The 15,759-nt window shown below is 38.6% G+C and overlaps 2 protein-coding genes across 2 annotated transcripts in view; both read left to right on the top strand.

The window, feature by feature from the left end:
- KCNH8 (potassium voltage-gated channel subfamily H member 8) overlaps window positions 1-15,759 on the top strand; it is a gene marked incomplete at both ends in the record, with an annotated part of 278,772 nt that overhangs the window by 118,618 nt on the left and 144,395 nt on the right. The window contains one exon of the mRNA XM_079794504.1: window positions 11,743-11,874. Within this exon, the coding sequence (XP_079650630.1) occupies window positions 11,743-11,874 (132 nt within the window). The remainder of the gene's footprint in view (window positions 1-11,742; window positions 11,875-15,759) is intronic.
- LOC307113149 (large ribosomal subunit protein uL10-like) lies at window positions 10,072-11,096 on the top strand. The gene is given in 2 exon segments (XM_079794505.1): window positions 10,072-10,771; window positions 10,773-11,096. Coding segments are annotated over 2 exon segments (954 nt in total). The 5' UTR covers window positions 10,072-10,132; the 3' UTR covers window positions 11,088-11,096.

Here is a 15,759-nt window from a genome sequence, read left to right as displayed (position 1 = left end):
ACCCACCCCTACCCAGCCCCCATCCCACCCCAGGCCTTCCCCACACTATTGTCTGTGTCCATGGGTTGTGCATATATGCATATATGTTCTTTGGAAACATCATATTCCACTTTTTAAAAAATATAAAAAAGGCACTCTTTCAGAAACGCTAGAATAGTCAAACAGCAAGAGAAATCTTAACAATGCTCCAAAGAACAGATACTATTAGAAGGGAAAACATTAAACTCAGAATGTATTTTAAGGTTTTAAAAAAAATCCCCTTTTGCCTAAGGTTGTTTCATTGTGTATAATATCTACAATGATTTAGGAAACTACCTGTTCTGCTCCATGCATAAAAGAGATTGCCAGAGGAGAAGTGTGGAACATATTTTAGCTTCTAGTTGCTTTGGCCTGAGGCTTATAGACTCTGACCACAATCTCCATTTCACTCCTCTAGGCTCCTGGTTTGCTTGTAGTTTGCTTTTTAATGCAGCTCAGAAAGTTCCTATTCTATGCCATCATCTCCAAAGTAGCTTCTGTTTTGGAATGGGAAGAAAGGCCTTGTCAATGACCCTTGAGGTCATTGATAGTTAAGCCTATTTTTCTGTTGAAAAATAATTAAGTCCATTCTTGTGATCAAAAGAGAAAAGAAGTGACTACATTTTACTTTAAAAAATAGGGTTGTCTGGATAATCTTTTAGAATGCACACCACTAAGACATTCATAGTCTAGGTTCTACCTAAAGAAAGACTTTACCTGGTTCTTGCACCTACAAATAGTACTTCTTATTAAATATTGTGGTAGTACAGAGTCGGGTCAAAACTCTCAAGGAATCAAGAATGAACTCCTATCCCTAGCCAGTTTGGCTCAGTGGATAGAGCGTCAGCCTGCGGACTGAAGGGTCCCAGGTTCGATTCTGGTTGTGGGCACATGCCTGAGTTGCAGGCTCGATCCCCAGTGGGGGGCAGGTGGCAGCCAATCAATGATTCTCTCTCATCATTGATGTTTCTATCTCTCTCTCCCTCTCCCTTCCTCTCTGAAATTAATAAAAATATTTTTAAAAGAATGAACTCTTAGTGTACAGTAATCTGTAGGCTTCTACATAAGGACAAAGTATGGACAATGGACCATATCTGACTGGATGCCTGTTTCTGTAAAGGATGTGTATGTTTTTTTAAATAGCCATGCTCATTTGTTTATGTATGATCATACTATTTTAGCACTATCACAATAGAATTAAGTAGTTGAGACAGAGACTATATATAATGCAAAGCTAAAACTATTTAGTACCTAGCCCTTTCAGAAAAAGTTTGCTGACCTCTGAAGATTAATAACAAATTAGAGCCCACATGGTTAGAAGAATTCTGAATTGTCATATTTTAATTACATGTGTAGATTCCAAATGTCCTTTTTTGTTTTGGAGGAAAATGCCTATAATCATATAGAGGCTAGAGAAAAAAATATTATGCATAAATTTATTTTTCACTAACCATTAGTCTGTCTTGGGGCAGGCTTGTCAGTGCTAATGCCTCACCTGAACACGGTGGGTACAGCAATGCTTCCCCAGGCACCGGAGTTTGTTCCGGAGTGTCTGGTGAGGTATCAGCTCCATTTGAGGGCAGCAGTAAGTTGAGGAAGCATCTAAGCGTTTGGTCTCACATGCCTGCCAAGTTGTGACTCAGGGCAATCTGGCACAGCGCTTCTGAGTCTTCACTGAGTGGAGTTTGCACAATAGGAGAAATGTTCAGTATGTTTGTTGTCTGTGTATTCTTGGAAAGTGCTAACGTGACACCTCAAACTGCCATCTTCTATTTATACCCTGGAGAATTGTCAGGAGCTCTGTAACCATATCTTTTCCGTTCCTGTTTCTTTATTTCCAAACTCTCATCTCAAAATTTTTGATCGCTCACAGAAAATATTTTCCATCTTTTTTATCGTCTTTGCCCAACCCTTTAAACACAGATTCTAATTCTGAACCTAATTGCTTAAAAAGGATTTGATCAATGCTGAATTTGTTACATGTTCTGGCTTATTTAATCAATAATATATACAAACACTATACTTTTTCCTATAAAGATAGCAAACTAGATTATTCACTTACGTGGTATTTTTCCTTTGGTGATTTTTTTTTTTAATGTTTGAAGAAATGCACTGTGTTTTAGCACAAACCTCATAAAACTGAAAGTCATAGGACTTGAGATCTAGTTTCAACTCTTCCAGTAATTAACACTTTGACCTTGGACAGTTTACTTCACCACTCTGAATTTAGGATTTTCATCTTTACAATAAAGAGTTCCACCTCATAATCTCTAATATCTTTTCTAATTCCAGCAATTTAAGATGACTTTGTGTATTATAACTTAAAATTAGATTAGATGTTCAAGGAAATACTAAATAATTCATCATTTTCCAAAGTGATGTTTTCTTATTTAGAAAATAAAAGCATGAAATGTTTCATACGTACACAGAAAACAGAGATTTTTATAATAAAAACTCCCCATACTATCATCTGGCTTAACAAATATTAATACTGAGCCATAGTTGTGCCTGATTGCTTTTGATGGTGAAAAAAAATCAAACATACAGGCAAAACCCTTATTTTATATAACTAGTCAAAAGGTATGAAATACTTTTACATATATTGATCTCTTCAAAGCTCTTAACCATGAGAAGTGGCCATATATCCAGTATGCAGATGTGATACAGGCAGATGCAAAACTTATATCTGAGGATACTCAGCAAGGAAATGAAGAACCCAGGACTCGACCACATGCAATGTCATCTAAGCCCTGTGTTCTTTCCATTACATTTTGACTATCCTTTTCTAAATACTATATCATTTTGTAATTAGGGCTCTTCATAGTCAACATAAATTGATTCTGGTTATCTTAAGCAAAAATAATAATTTACTGAAAACATGTTGTTACTTTGCAATCAGAGAAAGTAATGAGCAGTCAGCTCATGAAAAAGATAGGAAGCAGTATGTTCTGTAAAGTCTAAGTAGTAGGAATAACTGGAAAGATTTTTCTGGCCCTTATTGTTGAATGAATCTGCTCACTCCATTTTTTATCTTGGGTCCCTCTGTTCAAGATTAAAATTATCAGACCAAGAGACTGTACTAGTAATTTGGTCCAGGATGGACCATTTGCTCATCCCTCCAGTGAGGACTAGTCAGAGCACCTGGCTTGATAGCTCCATCAAGGCTCCATGCAGAGAAGAGTTTTGCTTCCCAATGGAATATGGAAGTGCAGGGACAAGAAGAAGGGGCACGATGCTATTCTATTCAAAATAAGAGGTGTATACTATACTAATATGTCAACCATGAGAATGTGCTTCTTGTATCTCATTACAGGAGATCGGTTGGCTGACAACCCCAGCTGCTGTGCTCTGAAACACATCACTGTGTTGGCACAGAGGCCAAACTTTCCATGGGCTGCTCCCAGCCAATGACTGAGTGAAGCAGGGAGATGCAGAGCTGCTTTGATGGCTGACTTGACTAGATGACTCCCTGAGGGCCTTAGTGAACTTTCCTTAGAACTGCACTGCAGTCTAAGATACCATCATCCAATTTTCCTTCCTTTCTTCTTTCCTTTGTTTGACCTCAGACCTGTATTATGACCTTCTTGTGGTTTGCTTCTAAGAGGACCAGCAATAACACATAAAGGTTAAGTAGCACTTGTGTGAATCATTCCTTAAAAATGCCAAGCTACAGTTCTACACCACCTTTTCCCACATTCTATATGCCCTTACCCTGTTCTACATTTTCTTTTTGCTGTAGAATTTAAAACCTTCTAATAAATTGTATAATTATTTATAATTTTATTGTTTTTCTCTCCAGAGTAGAATATAAGTTCTCTCAGGGCATAGGCAGAGATCTATTCTGTTTGTTTGGTGTGTTTTTTTCTGATGTATTCAAATACTTAAAACAGTTTCTGGCCATAATAGGCACTCAGTCAATATTTGTTACATAAATGAACAATTGTATGTTCAACTACTTGCAATGCAATCTCCAAATATTTTCTTTTGGATCCTAAACTATTTCCAGAGTCCCCAAACCCCCTAACCATCATGAGGTCATGTGTGCATTATGTTTATTGGCCCCCAAAATTATTTCCATTGCCCTGCAAAAACCATAGATTCCTCCAACAAAAACTTTGTGCAATTATAAACAGGTAACTTGATTCTCAAATTCTCATTTAAACAAGTTCTTTTCCACCAAACAACTATGAATTTGAATGCTGAGGGTCTTGATCCAGCATCTTGAAGGGTTCAGGAATTTGGAGAAGGTACTATGTGTAAATTAATAAAGAGTCTAGAGACAAAACATAATTTTGGAAGGCATTTTGGGAACCAGAGAAGACTTAGCTAAAGGAACCAAGTTCTCTTTGTCTCAGGACCCCTTGCTTTTTATTAACACAAATTGTCCTAAGGCAAAGGTAGATATACATATGAAAGGGTAAGTTTGGTATACAGAATCCATTGTCAGATTGGAGGAACTGCCTTTGGCTGTTCAGGTGTTTGGCCAGTAGGAGGCAATAACATGTAGATTAAGATGCCCTCAGCTGTCTGGCAGCAAGCAATCATTTATGCATCCTTTCAGGTTTGGGAAAATGCCCTTAGCCATTTTTAACAGGCAATAACATATGTGATTCAGCCCTTTCTGAGTCCCCAAGTTCCATCAACCTTTTGATGAAACTCTTGCATTTATGACATGCTGGAATTCGCTTCCGGCATTTGAAGAAATCTTAAAGTCAAGTATCAAGGGAGTAAGTCTGTTTCAGTGGCTTATTCTCAGAAAGAAGTGGCTTGCAAGTAGCAATCACAAAGCCAAGCCTGTTGGATCAGACATTTTTCTGCTAACAACTGTCCCTCATATCTGGCCTTCTTTCCCCAAGAGGATTATTAAAAGTTGATTGGGACTCGGTTCTCTTTGTTATTTCCAGTCTTAGAAAAAATGAGTCCAGAGGATGTTGTCATGTGTCCTACATAAAGCTGGAGATCACCTTTTCTGAAGGTTTCTAGGAAATTGAGAAGCAGGAACATACAGAGATGAGAACCCAAAGGCTTTCTGGATGAGGTCAGAATATGGTGCAGCACAAATTAATAATGGGTCTTGGAGGAAAATAAGTCTGAAACATCGCTGGAGGCAAAAATGACAAAACTGAAGCTGTCCTATTTTGGGAACATCATGAGAAGTCAGGGTTCTTTGGAAAAACAATAATTCTGGGGTAAAACTAGAAGGCAGCAGGAAACGAGAAAAACCAGCTATGAGATAGATTGACTCTATAAAAGAATCCATAGTCATGAGTCTCTGTGAGCCAAGTAGGACTGTTGAGGGCAAGACATTGTAGGCATCACTCACTCATGTTGTCACCAGGAATTGGAGCCGACTCAACAGCCAGTAACATACATACCCATGAGCAACTAGGTAACTGTACTTAGAAACTTCAATCATGAAGCTTGTATAAGTACATTCTCTTTGTCTCAATTGAAAATAGCACCAATGGTGGATTTTCTGATCTCATTGTCTCATTGGCTACTCAAGCAAATTAATAATGAGTCCATGTGTACCTTAATTAAGGATGTATTCCAATCTGAAACCAAAGCAGTTGAGTCTGATTTCAAATAGAAGTTATACTCTTATAATAGGGTTGAGAGTGAAATTTGTTGATCAGTTTTACTTTATTTTCTTCTTTTATAATGTGACATTTTTAAAAGTATATGTATCATTCATTATGTCCTCTAGCATGGGTAAAAATGAAAATTAAATGGAAGTGAAACTCAATTCCCAAAACATTGTTCATAGAATAGGATCACTCCTAAAGTATGTAGCAAAGCAAAATTAGAATATCAAACTAAGATTTGTATTAAATTCTGGTCTTTGGCACTTATTAGGTATGATACTCTGAAGATAATACAGTTTTCAGTTTTGTAAAGTATGGTTCAGTTTGGTAAAATATTGGTCAGATTGATGAGTAAGAAATTTAGATATAATCTATATAAAGTATGTGGGATAGTGTCTAGTACATAATCAAAGATGGGTAAAGTCCTTGCTGTGTCCATTATATTATCAGGACTCCTTTATCTGTATTTCTCATTAGACTATACCCAAATGTCCTGGCTTCTCCTCAAAACCTATCCCAGTTGAATTTGTGTTTAAACCATATTGAAAATCCTTTCAGTTGTAGGTAAGAATTACCTGTGTTTATCATCAGAAGCAGTTTGGTTGTCTTAAAGCAAGTAATAGCTCTACTGGTCAATGATCCAGTAAATGATTTGCTGAGCAAGGATGTTGGAACTATTGACTGAGTCCATTTGGGGATATTCTTTAGATCTCAAGTTCTCAAACTTCTCTTCTGCATAATTATTAGAGATTTATGAGATGTGGCCAAACATACTCCAAGGAGAAGAGGAGAGTGTTTTATTTAAGGACAAAGGGAATTTGGAGCAAAATGGAAAGAGGAAAAAAAAATACTCCAAAGCTTGGTACCTTCAAATCAGTTAAGCATCACTTGATCTGATCTTCCCTATTTCCTCCCTTCCTTCCTCCCTTCCTTTCTTTTTTCTTTCTATGTCTTTTTACTCAGTAGCATTCCCATGATGCTCTACTCTTTCTGCTACAGATATAGGTGTCCCAGCATTCAGCTACCATTAACAGTGGCCTTGTTCACCTACCTGTGGTCATTGTCCCACCCCACTCCAATTCACATCCCCTGGACTAATGTTTAAAAACTGTCAAACATGTGCCCACATCAATAAGTAAGTAGCACTGAGACAATGGTTGTTGAGAATAAGACTTATCAGATTTAATGTGAAATGTGATGAACACCTGAAAATATTTAGGTCACATGATAGTGATGCTGATAACATTTAGGCTATCACGTTAGTGTTGTCATAGTTGCAAAAACTAAAGGTCACATATATTTATCATTAAAAATCCAATCAAAATCCTGCTTGATACAAGAAACATGAGGACAGGCAAAGTATCCATATCCCATTTTGTGTTGCATTGAGAAGTGCAACTAGTAACAACTCATATGACAGCATAATCATTAAAGAAAAGGGAACAATTCACAACTCAGTTTTCTGTATACCTGTACCTCCTTGTATTTTCCACTTGTAAATATTAGCAAGTCAAATTCTCCTGTGCCTTTTTTTCCCAATGAGGAAAAAGAAAGTACCAAAATGGAACATTCCACCAGATTTAAGCTCTGTGTAATTATTTATGCAATTCTGAAAAATACATTTTACCACATAGGGTATAAACCCTGTTTCTTCTCATGAATTGTATTTAACCATAGAAATTAACGGTGTTATTAACTTGCATCCAGTCAGAGCCTCATCTGTTTTAGCACTCACCAACCCACATGGTAATTACTGGCTGCTGTAGACAAAAGGAATTACAACTGACACAAGATTTCTGCCCTCTAACCTTGCTTTTAAGGATCCTTCACATCTCTGGATTTGAGGGCGAGGGATTGGCTGCCTACCACCTTAACCCTAAGACTTGCAGTACCAGGCCTGAATCGCTGCTAACTGAATGGAGTCGCATGACCATCATTGTGCTCTTAGGTACAGAAGGAAGAGGCAGGCCCTGGGGAATCGCTGTGAATTATGACAGTCGTGTAAGGTTGAAGATTTTGTCAGAGAGCCAGGGCAGAGGGCCTGGTGGAGAGATGTGGGAGAGCAGGGAAGGATAAGTAAACAAATTGTGTGAAAGGTCTTGCTTTGAACCTGGTTAGAAGCTTTTGGCATTCATCCTCTTTCAGGAGAAGGAAGCAAGTGTCATATGCCTTGCTTTCTAACTTTAAAGGTACCCAAAGCCATATTTGTAAGGCAGTTCGTGCGGATAAATGTGAAGGAGCAGTTGAGAGAAGGGAAGAAGGTAGGGAGGGAGAAAATAAGTCTATATGTCCCGTACACTATTTCCCTTAATACACTTTTTTGGGGGGTCATTTATGCAACGGGAAGGTAGACATCAGCCTAGTTTATGCCAAATCATTATAAAACTTGAATTTAGAGGCACCCATATTAATGAAGTTTTATTGGATTTACACAGTGTCAGAGATCACATCTCCTTGTATCTTAAGAGACAGACCTCAAAGTGATCTTCCAGCTCTCCCAGAACATGATGTGAAATGACAGATGTACATCCTGGTTGTGAGAAAATATTGTAGTGTTGGCAGCTATTTCCTGGCTTTCATCTCATTTTGTGCTTTTTGCCTCTCTCTAAAATACATTGGTGCACCTGTGCAAAAGCTCTGTGGAGACAATAATGATGCTTGTTGGAGTGTATAGATAAAATGCCTTTTCAGGAAAATTAATAGCCTCTATTCTGATTTGGATGATGCTCTTACAAGGTAATTGACAGAGAGATGCTTTAAAATGTGAACCAAAATATCAAATTCATACCATTATCCATGTCCCCACTGTTACTGACTCTAGATTCTGATTGATAGCTTGGCCCTATTCTTTTTGCTCCTACCATTGCTGCAGAATTCGTGAAGAGGGCTTTCGACTTGAAGTAGTAGCCATAAAAAAATTGAAGTAAGACCCCTTCTGGGTTGATGGAGATAGCAGTGTTCTGCCAAAAATAATGGTTCATTTATGAGGTTTCTTCATTAGTCATAAACAATAGAATAAATTTATTGTCTCACATTTTCGGGGCCCTATATTCACCCTAGACCAGAGGATGTAAGATCGAGGGAACCAGGTTCCAGAGAAGTTAATTGACTTCTGTATGGTGGTCTCATGGCTAGTTAATGTGGGAGCTATGGTTAGATCCCAGGTCTCATGGAGTCTGGTGATGAAGTGTTGAAATGGAGTTGCTGTAACATAGATATTAAGAGAGATGAATGAAAGGAAACCAGAGATGAGTCAAATGAACAGAGAAAATCGTGGCTTTAAAACTTTTAGAATGATGTGGGGGGCAGGTATATATTCCATTCATGCTTTATATAGTAGACACACATCATATACGCATTTATTGCATGTGAATTCAACCACACTTTAAAAAAACTACAACAGCAACAGCTATAATGAAATAGGGTGTTTATGTCAGATGACTCCTAAATACAACCAACTGCTTCATCTGGTGTTCAACTAGAGAAAAATGATAGATTCCAAAGCAGGATGGACACATCAGCTGTGTTGGTTAGAACTTGTGAGATCTGATACTTTAAAATATTGAAGCTATTTCTGACTGTTATTCTGTCTTATACTGGAGGTCAATGCCCACGTAAGATGGAAAATTGAAGAAAAATTTCTGTGAATAGATTAATAGTTTACTTTTTAAGCAACAACTTTTTCCTAAGTTTTCAAATATTTCTGCTCAGGAATCCTTTTCAGCATGAAATCTAGTGCAAATTTTTATATACTTTCAAAATATGTATTTTAAAATACATGTGTGGGCAAAAGTATGTGTACAGCTGTGAGTAGGCAAAACACAGAGTTTATTCTTTGGATTTAATAAAGGTATTGTAATAATCATTAGCTGTATGTGTTTTTCCATACAAACAACTATAAACCTACTTTGACCAACCCCTGTATATAAAAACATTTCAAAACATAAGCCTTCGGCTTGAACTTGAGTCTATTAAAGACGTTTCTCATGGTTCTTTTGCTCAAAAAATAGAATTGAACATTATTGCTTTTTAAAATGTGTTCTTGAAATAAAACACACATAATGAAAAATACTCATAGCAAAAGTGTAGAGTGGATGAGTTTTCAAAAACTGAACACTCCTATGTAAACAACATGAAGATCATAAAAAAAAAGTTGACCAGCATCCCAGAATTCCCTGAGATGTATCCCCTTCTAATCATGCTATGCCAATGCTAACCACTCACCTGACTTCTAACACCATCAGTTAGTTTTGCCTTCCTTTTTATGACTAGTATATGTGAATGTATTCATATTGCATTCCACTCATTTGTGTCTGGCTACTTTTGTTCAACATTTTCTTCTTGGTATTTCTCCATTGTCAGTTTTTACACATTGTTCATTCACATTTTGCTGTATAATGTTGTGTTGTGAGACTATATCTTAATACTGCCAAAGAGTTTTAAAGTATGTACTAAGCTCTTGCCAGGCGTCCTCGTGGGAGTGACATTGTCTTTAAACCCTGCGTGGCAATCCCTGACGCACCACCGTGATGCCCAGGGAAGACAGGGCGACCTGGAAGTCCAACTACTCCCTTAAGATCATCCAACTTCTGGATGATTATCCAAAATGCTTCATTGTGGGAGCAGACAATGTGGGCTCCAAGCAGATGCAGCAGATCCGCATGTCCCTCCGCGGGAAGGCTGTGGTGCTGATGGGCAAGAACACCATGATGCGCAAGGCCATCCGAGGACATCTGGAAAACAACCCAGCTCTGGAGAAACTGCTGCCTCATATCCGGGGGAATGTGGGCTTTGTGTTCACCAAGGAGGACCTCACTGAGATCAGGGACATGCTGCTGGCCAATAAGGTGCCAGCTGCTGCCCGTGCTGGTGGCATTGCCCCGTGTGAAGTCCCTGTGCCAGCCCAGAACACTGGTCTGGGGCCAGAGAAGACTTCCTTCTTCCAGGCTTTAGGCATCACCACTAACATCTCCAGGGGCACCATTGAAATCCTGAGTGATGTACAGCCGATTAAGACTGGAGACAAAGTGGGAGCCAGCGAAGCCACACTGCTGAACATGCTCAACATCTCCCCCTTCTCCTTTGGGCTGATCATCCAGCAGGTGTTTGACAATGGCAGCGTCTACAACCCGGAAGTGCTTGACATCACAGAGGACACTCTGCATTCCCCGCTTCCTGGAGGGTGTCTGCAACGTTGCCAGTGTGTGCCTTCAGATTGGTTACCCAACTGTTGCGTCAGTACCCCATTCTATCATCAATGGGTACAAGCGAGTTCTGGCTTTGTCTGTGGAGACTGATGACACCTTCCCACTTGCTGAAAAGGTCAAGGCCTTCTTGGCTGATCCATCTGCTTTTGTGGCTGCTGCCCCTGTGGCCGCCGCCACTGCTGCTGCTCCTGCTGCTGCTGCAGCCCCAGCCAAGGCTGAAGCAAAGGAAGAGTCGGAGGAGTCGGACGAGGATATGGGATTTGGTCTCTTTGATTAATTACCAAAAAGCAACCAGCTCAGCCAACTATTTGAGAAACAAGGAAATAAAGGCTTCTCAATAAATGAATGAATGAATGAATGAATGAATGAATGAAAATAAAGTATGTACTAATTTTCTACCAGCCAGCAAACTAGGACAGTTTAAGTGACTACACATTTGACCCCAAACTTGGTATTTTCCATCTTTTTTTTATTTTAGTGTTTCTGTTGAGCAATCATTGATTTTTTTAAATCGACTAAATAAACCTCTAGCAAACTCATACCAAACAAAGGTCTTTATCTATGGACTAGTGTGTGATGGGGGTGGGAAGGGGCCAGGCTTCATGAAGAGGAATTCTTCACCATCAACGCGTTCCAAGAAGAAATACAATTTGAATGACATAAGCAGAAATGTCTCAGCACAGACAAGTGTTTTTGTTTAAAATACGGCCTTATTTTCAGAGAATGCATTTCATTTAGGAATGAAGAGATATGCATACGGGCTAGACATTTATGGAATCTGAAAACTGACATTTTTAAGATGTTGAGTTGGGGGGAGTTGTGGGACAGAAGGAAACAGTAAGAACTTTATTAACTGTAGCACTACTTTTTGAGATTTTCGTAGAAAAACCATACCATGCAGTGGTTGATCTGTATTTTTATTACTGTTGCAGGGTCTCCATTTTGGTGCCTATTGGATATTGTTCCCATAAAGAATGAGAAAGGAGATGTGGTACTTTTTCTGGCATCCTTCAAAGATATAACAGATACAAAAGTGAAGATTACTCCAGACGATAAAAAAGAAGGTTTGTACTGTTTTCAGAAAACATTGACAGATGGGGTAACATTTCGAAATTGTTTATTCAAAAACTCTGAAAGAGAAAAAAAAAGTCTTTTTAAATAACAGCAACTCATGAATATTCATAACCTAAGTGATCAGTACTTGGTACCTATTCCAAAATCATAGAGACTCACAGGAATTTACATTCTCTTCTTTGTATTAAAAAGTCAATTGACAAGAACCAAAAGTGCATATCCCTACACAAATAGGATGAAGATAGGAAAATAATTTATCAAAATAAAAAGATTTTTACCAATTTGTTTTATTAGGGGGAAAAAGAATTGATAGTGACAAGTAAAGTTAAAATGATGTGATTAAACATACATCTCTCCAATTCATCTAAATTGCAGCAGCTCAATACTTAGATGTGCAAATTTCATTTTATTGAAAATGAAAATTAAGAAATCAAATTTAGTGGTTGTTAGGGTGGAATGTTGCAAAGAAATGTGTATCTGTATTTTGTAGTATATGACCATATAATAATTTGTTTTACTTGCAAACAAGCTTCTCAATGATTCTTGAAGGATTCTAAGACTTTATGTGGCTTACCTTATATTTCCTGTCTATAGCTTACTAAGAAGCAACCTGCATTTTATGTCAACTGACAAAGAGTAATACTGAAAAAATGCTGCTATTGTTTTGTTTAACCAGGAGTAGAGTGCGATAATTTGGTGACCAGAGAAAAACAGTTGCCACTGTAGGGCTTTCCTATGTTGTAAGTTATTTATTAGAAATAGCAATTTGACAGTTCAATAGCTATGTCTTGTTAAGAATGGGCTCTTTAACTCCAGCTTTTTTGAAAAATGTGAGTGTTTTAAATATATTGTCTCTTGAAATGACAACACAAATGGAGAACAATCGTGGTTTGCCCCTCCCCCCTTTTTATTATTTGAAATGATTGCAAATACATGACTTTTTCCTGTGTATTTGCATGACTAAACACTGTGGCATGTTTTACATACTCAGGGAAGAGCTGTCTTATAATTAAAGTTACCTGGATATGAGAGCAAGTGTAATGGCCATCCAATGAGAGAAAAGTGTGGACATCCCTATGTATAGTTTTGTTTTTTACTATTTTCTTTGGTATTTGAGAATACAAAAGGTCAGTATGTACTGTTTTTATTCACACTTCTGACACCAAATGTGTGGGGGTTTTCCATACCCATTCTGCAACTCTCTGGACACCTACTGAATGTCCTATAATTTAATTCAGTTCTGACACTAAGTACCCAGCGTTAGTGTCAGATTCCTCAGGTTTAAGGGCTCCTTCCCACACTTCAGATGCCAATCACAGTATTGGGTGCCCAGGGAACACACAAACTTTTGTCCAACTTGACTCAAAGTTGGGGATTCTCACTTGAATAATTTTCTGGAACATATCACAGAACTCAAGGAAACACTTTACTTATATTATTACAAACTAGAGGACTGGTGCACAAAATTCGTGCACTCCCTGTGGGCCTAAGCCATCAGTCAGACATTCTTAGCGCTGCCACAGAGGCAGGAGAGGCTCCCGCCACCAGCCTCTGTGCTCACCAGCTGTGAGACCGGCTCAGGGCTTCTGGCTGAGCAGTGCTCCCCAGGGCAGCTCCTGCATTGACTGTCTGCCCCCTGGTGGTCAGTGTACATCATAGCAACTGGTCATTCCACCGTTCAGTCTATTTGCATATTAGCCTTTTATTATATAGGATGATACAACTCAGGGACAGCCAAATGGAAGAGGTGCATAGGGCCAGATATGGGTCAGAGTGTTGAAGGGCTGTCATGCTCTTTCAGGGTTTGCCAGAACACGTTTATTCTGTTGCTACCTTATTATAAATATCCCACAAAAGTATGTAGTATTTTTATAGAGGTAAAGCAACTACTGCAAGCCAGCATGATTATGAAATTATCATAAAAAATATAGTGAGGTATATATTTCTCTTTTCTTGCCTGCACTTAATAGAGGAAAATACCTTAAAATTCACAAATTGATGGCATGTCTAGCAGGAAAGGCAGCCTCATGCATGATATTTTTAGAACTTTAAGATAGTGTTTGAAAATCATTAAAATGTCACCATATAACTGGAGCAGTGTTGTATCATAGAACTAGGAAACTCTGAACTGAGTTGACCCGAGATTGTGCCTCATATCAGTGTTATCACTGGGTTCAGCTAAGTTGTAAAAATAAGGCTTGTGTTAATTAAATCAATTCCCTGCTAAGGCTCATATGATGGCCTTCTTTTAAGAGATATAAGTTGTATTCTTCCATTTTTAAAAATACTTCACATCATTAATATTTACATTGTTGAGTTTTTGTTTGAAATGAGAAAAAAACATATTTTATAGAAAAGGCTAACAAGGTATGTACTCAGTTTCACATCTCAATTTTCCAATCTTTTGTCACAGCAGTTCATTCATCATGTTAATTTCATTTTTTATTTAAGCCATTTTAGTATAATAATGTGCCATGTTTTTCCAGACACAGGACCCAGTGCAATTATTTTGTTTATTTCTTGCAGAGTGTCCCAGATTTGGTTTGAAATGAGGGTTGACACTGGGTTATTCATTATGTGGCAACATCATCAGTTATGCATTCCGATTTCTAAAAAGTGGGCACTTTACTAGTACATTTGTCTTGACAATGTAGGGGTTGCTGTATGCAGCTTTTCCCGTTATCTTCAGTGGTCATACAAATCAGGATGCAAATGCAATGGGTGTCTTTTTTGCAATCTGACTTTTGGCAGGCAGCCGCAGATTACTATTAAGTACACTGACAAAAGTTTTTTTATTAAATCTGCCATTTTCTACTACTAAATAGCTCCAGAAGAAATAATAACAGCTGCACTAAATAATGACATATGAATTGCATTTATCTATAAGACCCTGAGCACCTAACATAGCGTAAATAATCAGGGCTTATTTTTCTCATATTTTGAAGAGTCTGGAGCTAAGCAGCCCATGGCTAGAAGAGCAACAGCAATACTCACGGGCACTCAGACTCTTGGCCTTTCTGCTCTGCTGTTCTTAACATGCTATTTGCCATCCTCATACTTGTCACCTGTGGTTGGAAGATGCCTGCTGCCCCTTTAGAACTTATTGCTGTTGTGTAGACAGGAAGAGTGAAGGACAAAGGTCAAGGGCTCTTCCCTACGAGGCTTTGCCTTTGAACGGAGGAAGGAATGTCCTTCCTTCTGCATCCCCCTCCTGCCAGGGATTTCCATCAATGTGTCCTTGACCTTGACTGTGTCACATGGTCCTGGCCATCTCTAACTGCAATAAAGGCTATGAAATCAAGGGGTTTGGTCTACTTTTTAACCCTTAAAGTAGGAATAGCCAAAGAGAAAGGGCTTAAAAGTGAGGTTAGATCAGAGTGTCTAGTATTTATTATTTTCTATAAGCAGATGGATAACCCAACGTCCTACAATCTAGAAGAGTGAGATTTATGAGAGTAGGTGAAATGCCCAAAGCCTCAGTGCTGTGAAGAGGGAGAGACAGGATTGAAACCCCGGACTGTCTGGTCTAAGAGCTCATATCTTTTCACCATGCCAAGGAGCCTCCTATGACAACAAATGAGAGGAAATTGGAAATGAGGTGGAAAGAAGGCTGGGCTTGTCTCAGTTCCTTCCCCAAACGCCTACCGATGATTGCTGTTGAAAATGAATACTCCTGCCCCAATTTGTTTTACCATTCTCATTTCTTATTTAAAGTTCTGAGTATTCAAAGTGGAGTCCAGCCCTGACTGGTTTGGCTCAGTGGATAGAGCGTTGGCCTGCGGACTCAAGGGTCCCAGGTTCGATTCCAGTCAAGGGCATGTACCTTGGTTGTAGGCACATCCTCAGTAGGGGGTGGGCAGGAGGCAGCTGATCGA

This window comes from Cnephaeus nilssonii (assembly GCF_951640355.1).
Source record: "Cnephaeus nilssonii genome assembly, chromosome: 17".
Taxonomy (NCBI): domain Eukaryota; kingdom Metazoa; phylum Chordata; class Mammalia; order Chiroptera; family Vespertilionidae; genus Cnephaeus; species Cnephaeus nilssonii.
The sequence above is the reverse complement of the archived record's forward strand: the minus strand, read 5'-3'. Positions and strand labels throughout refer to the sequence as shown.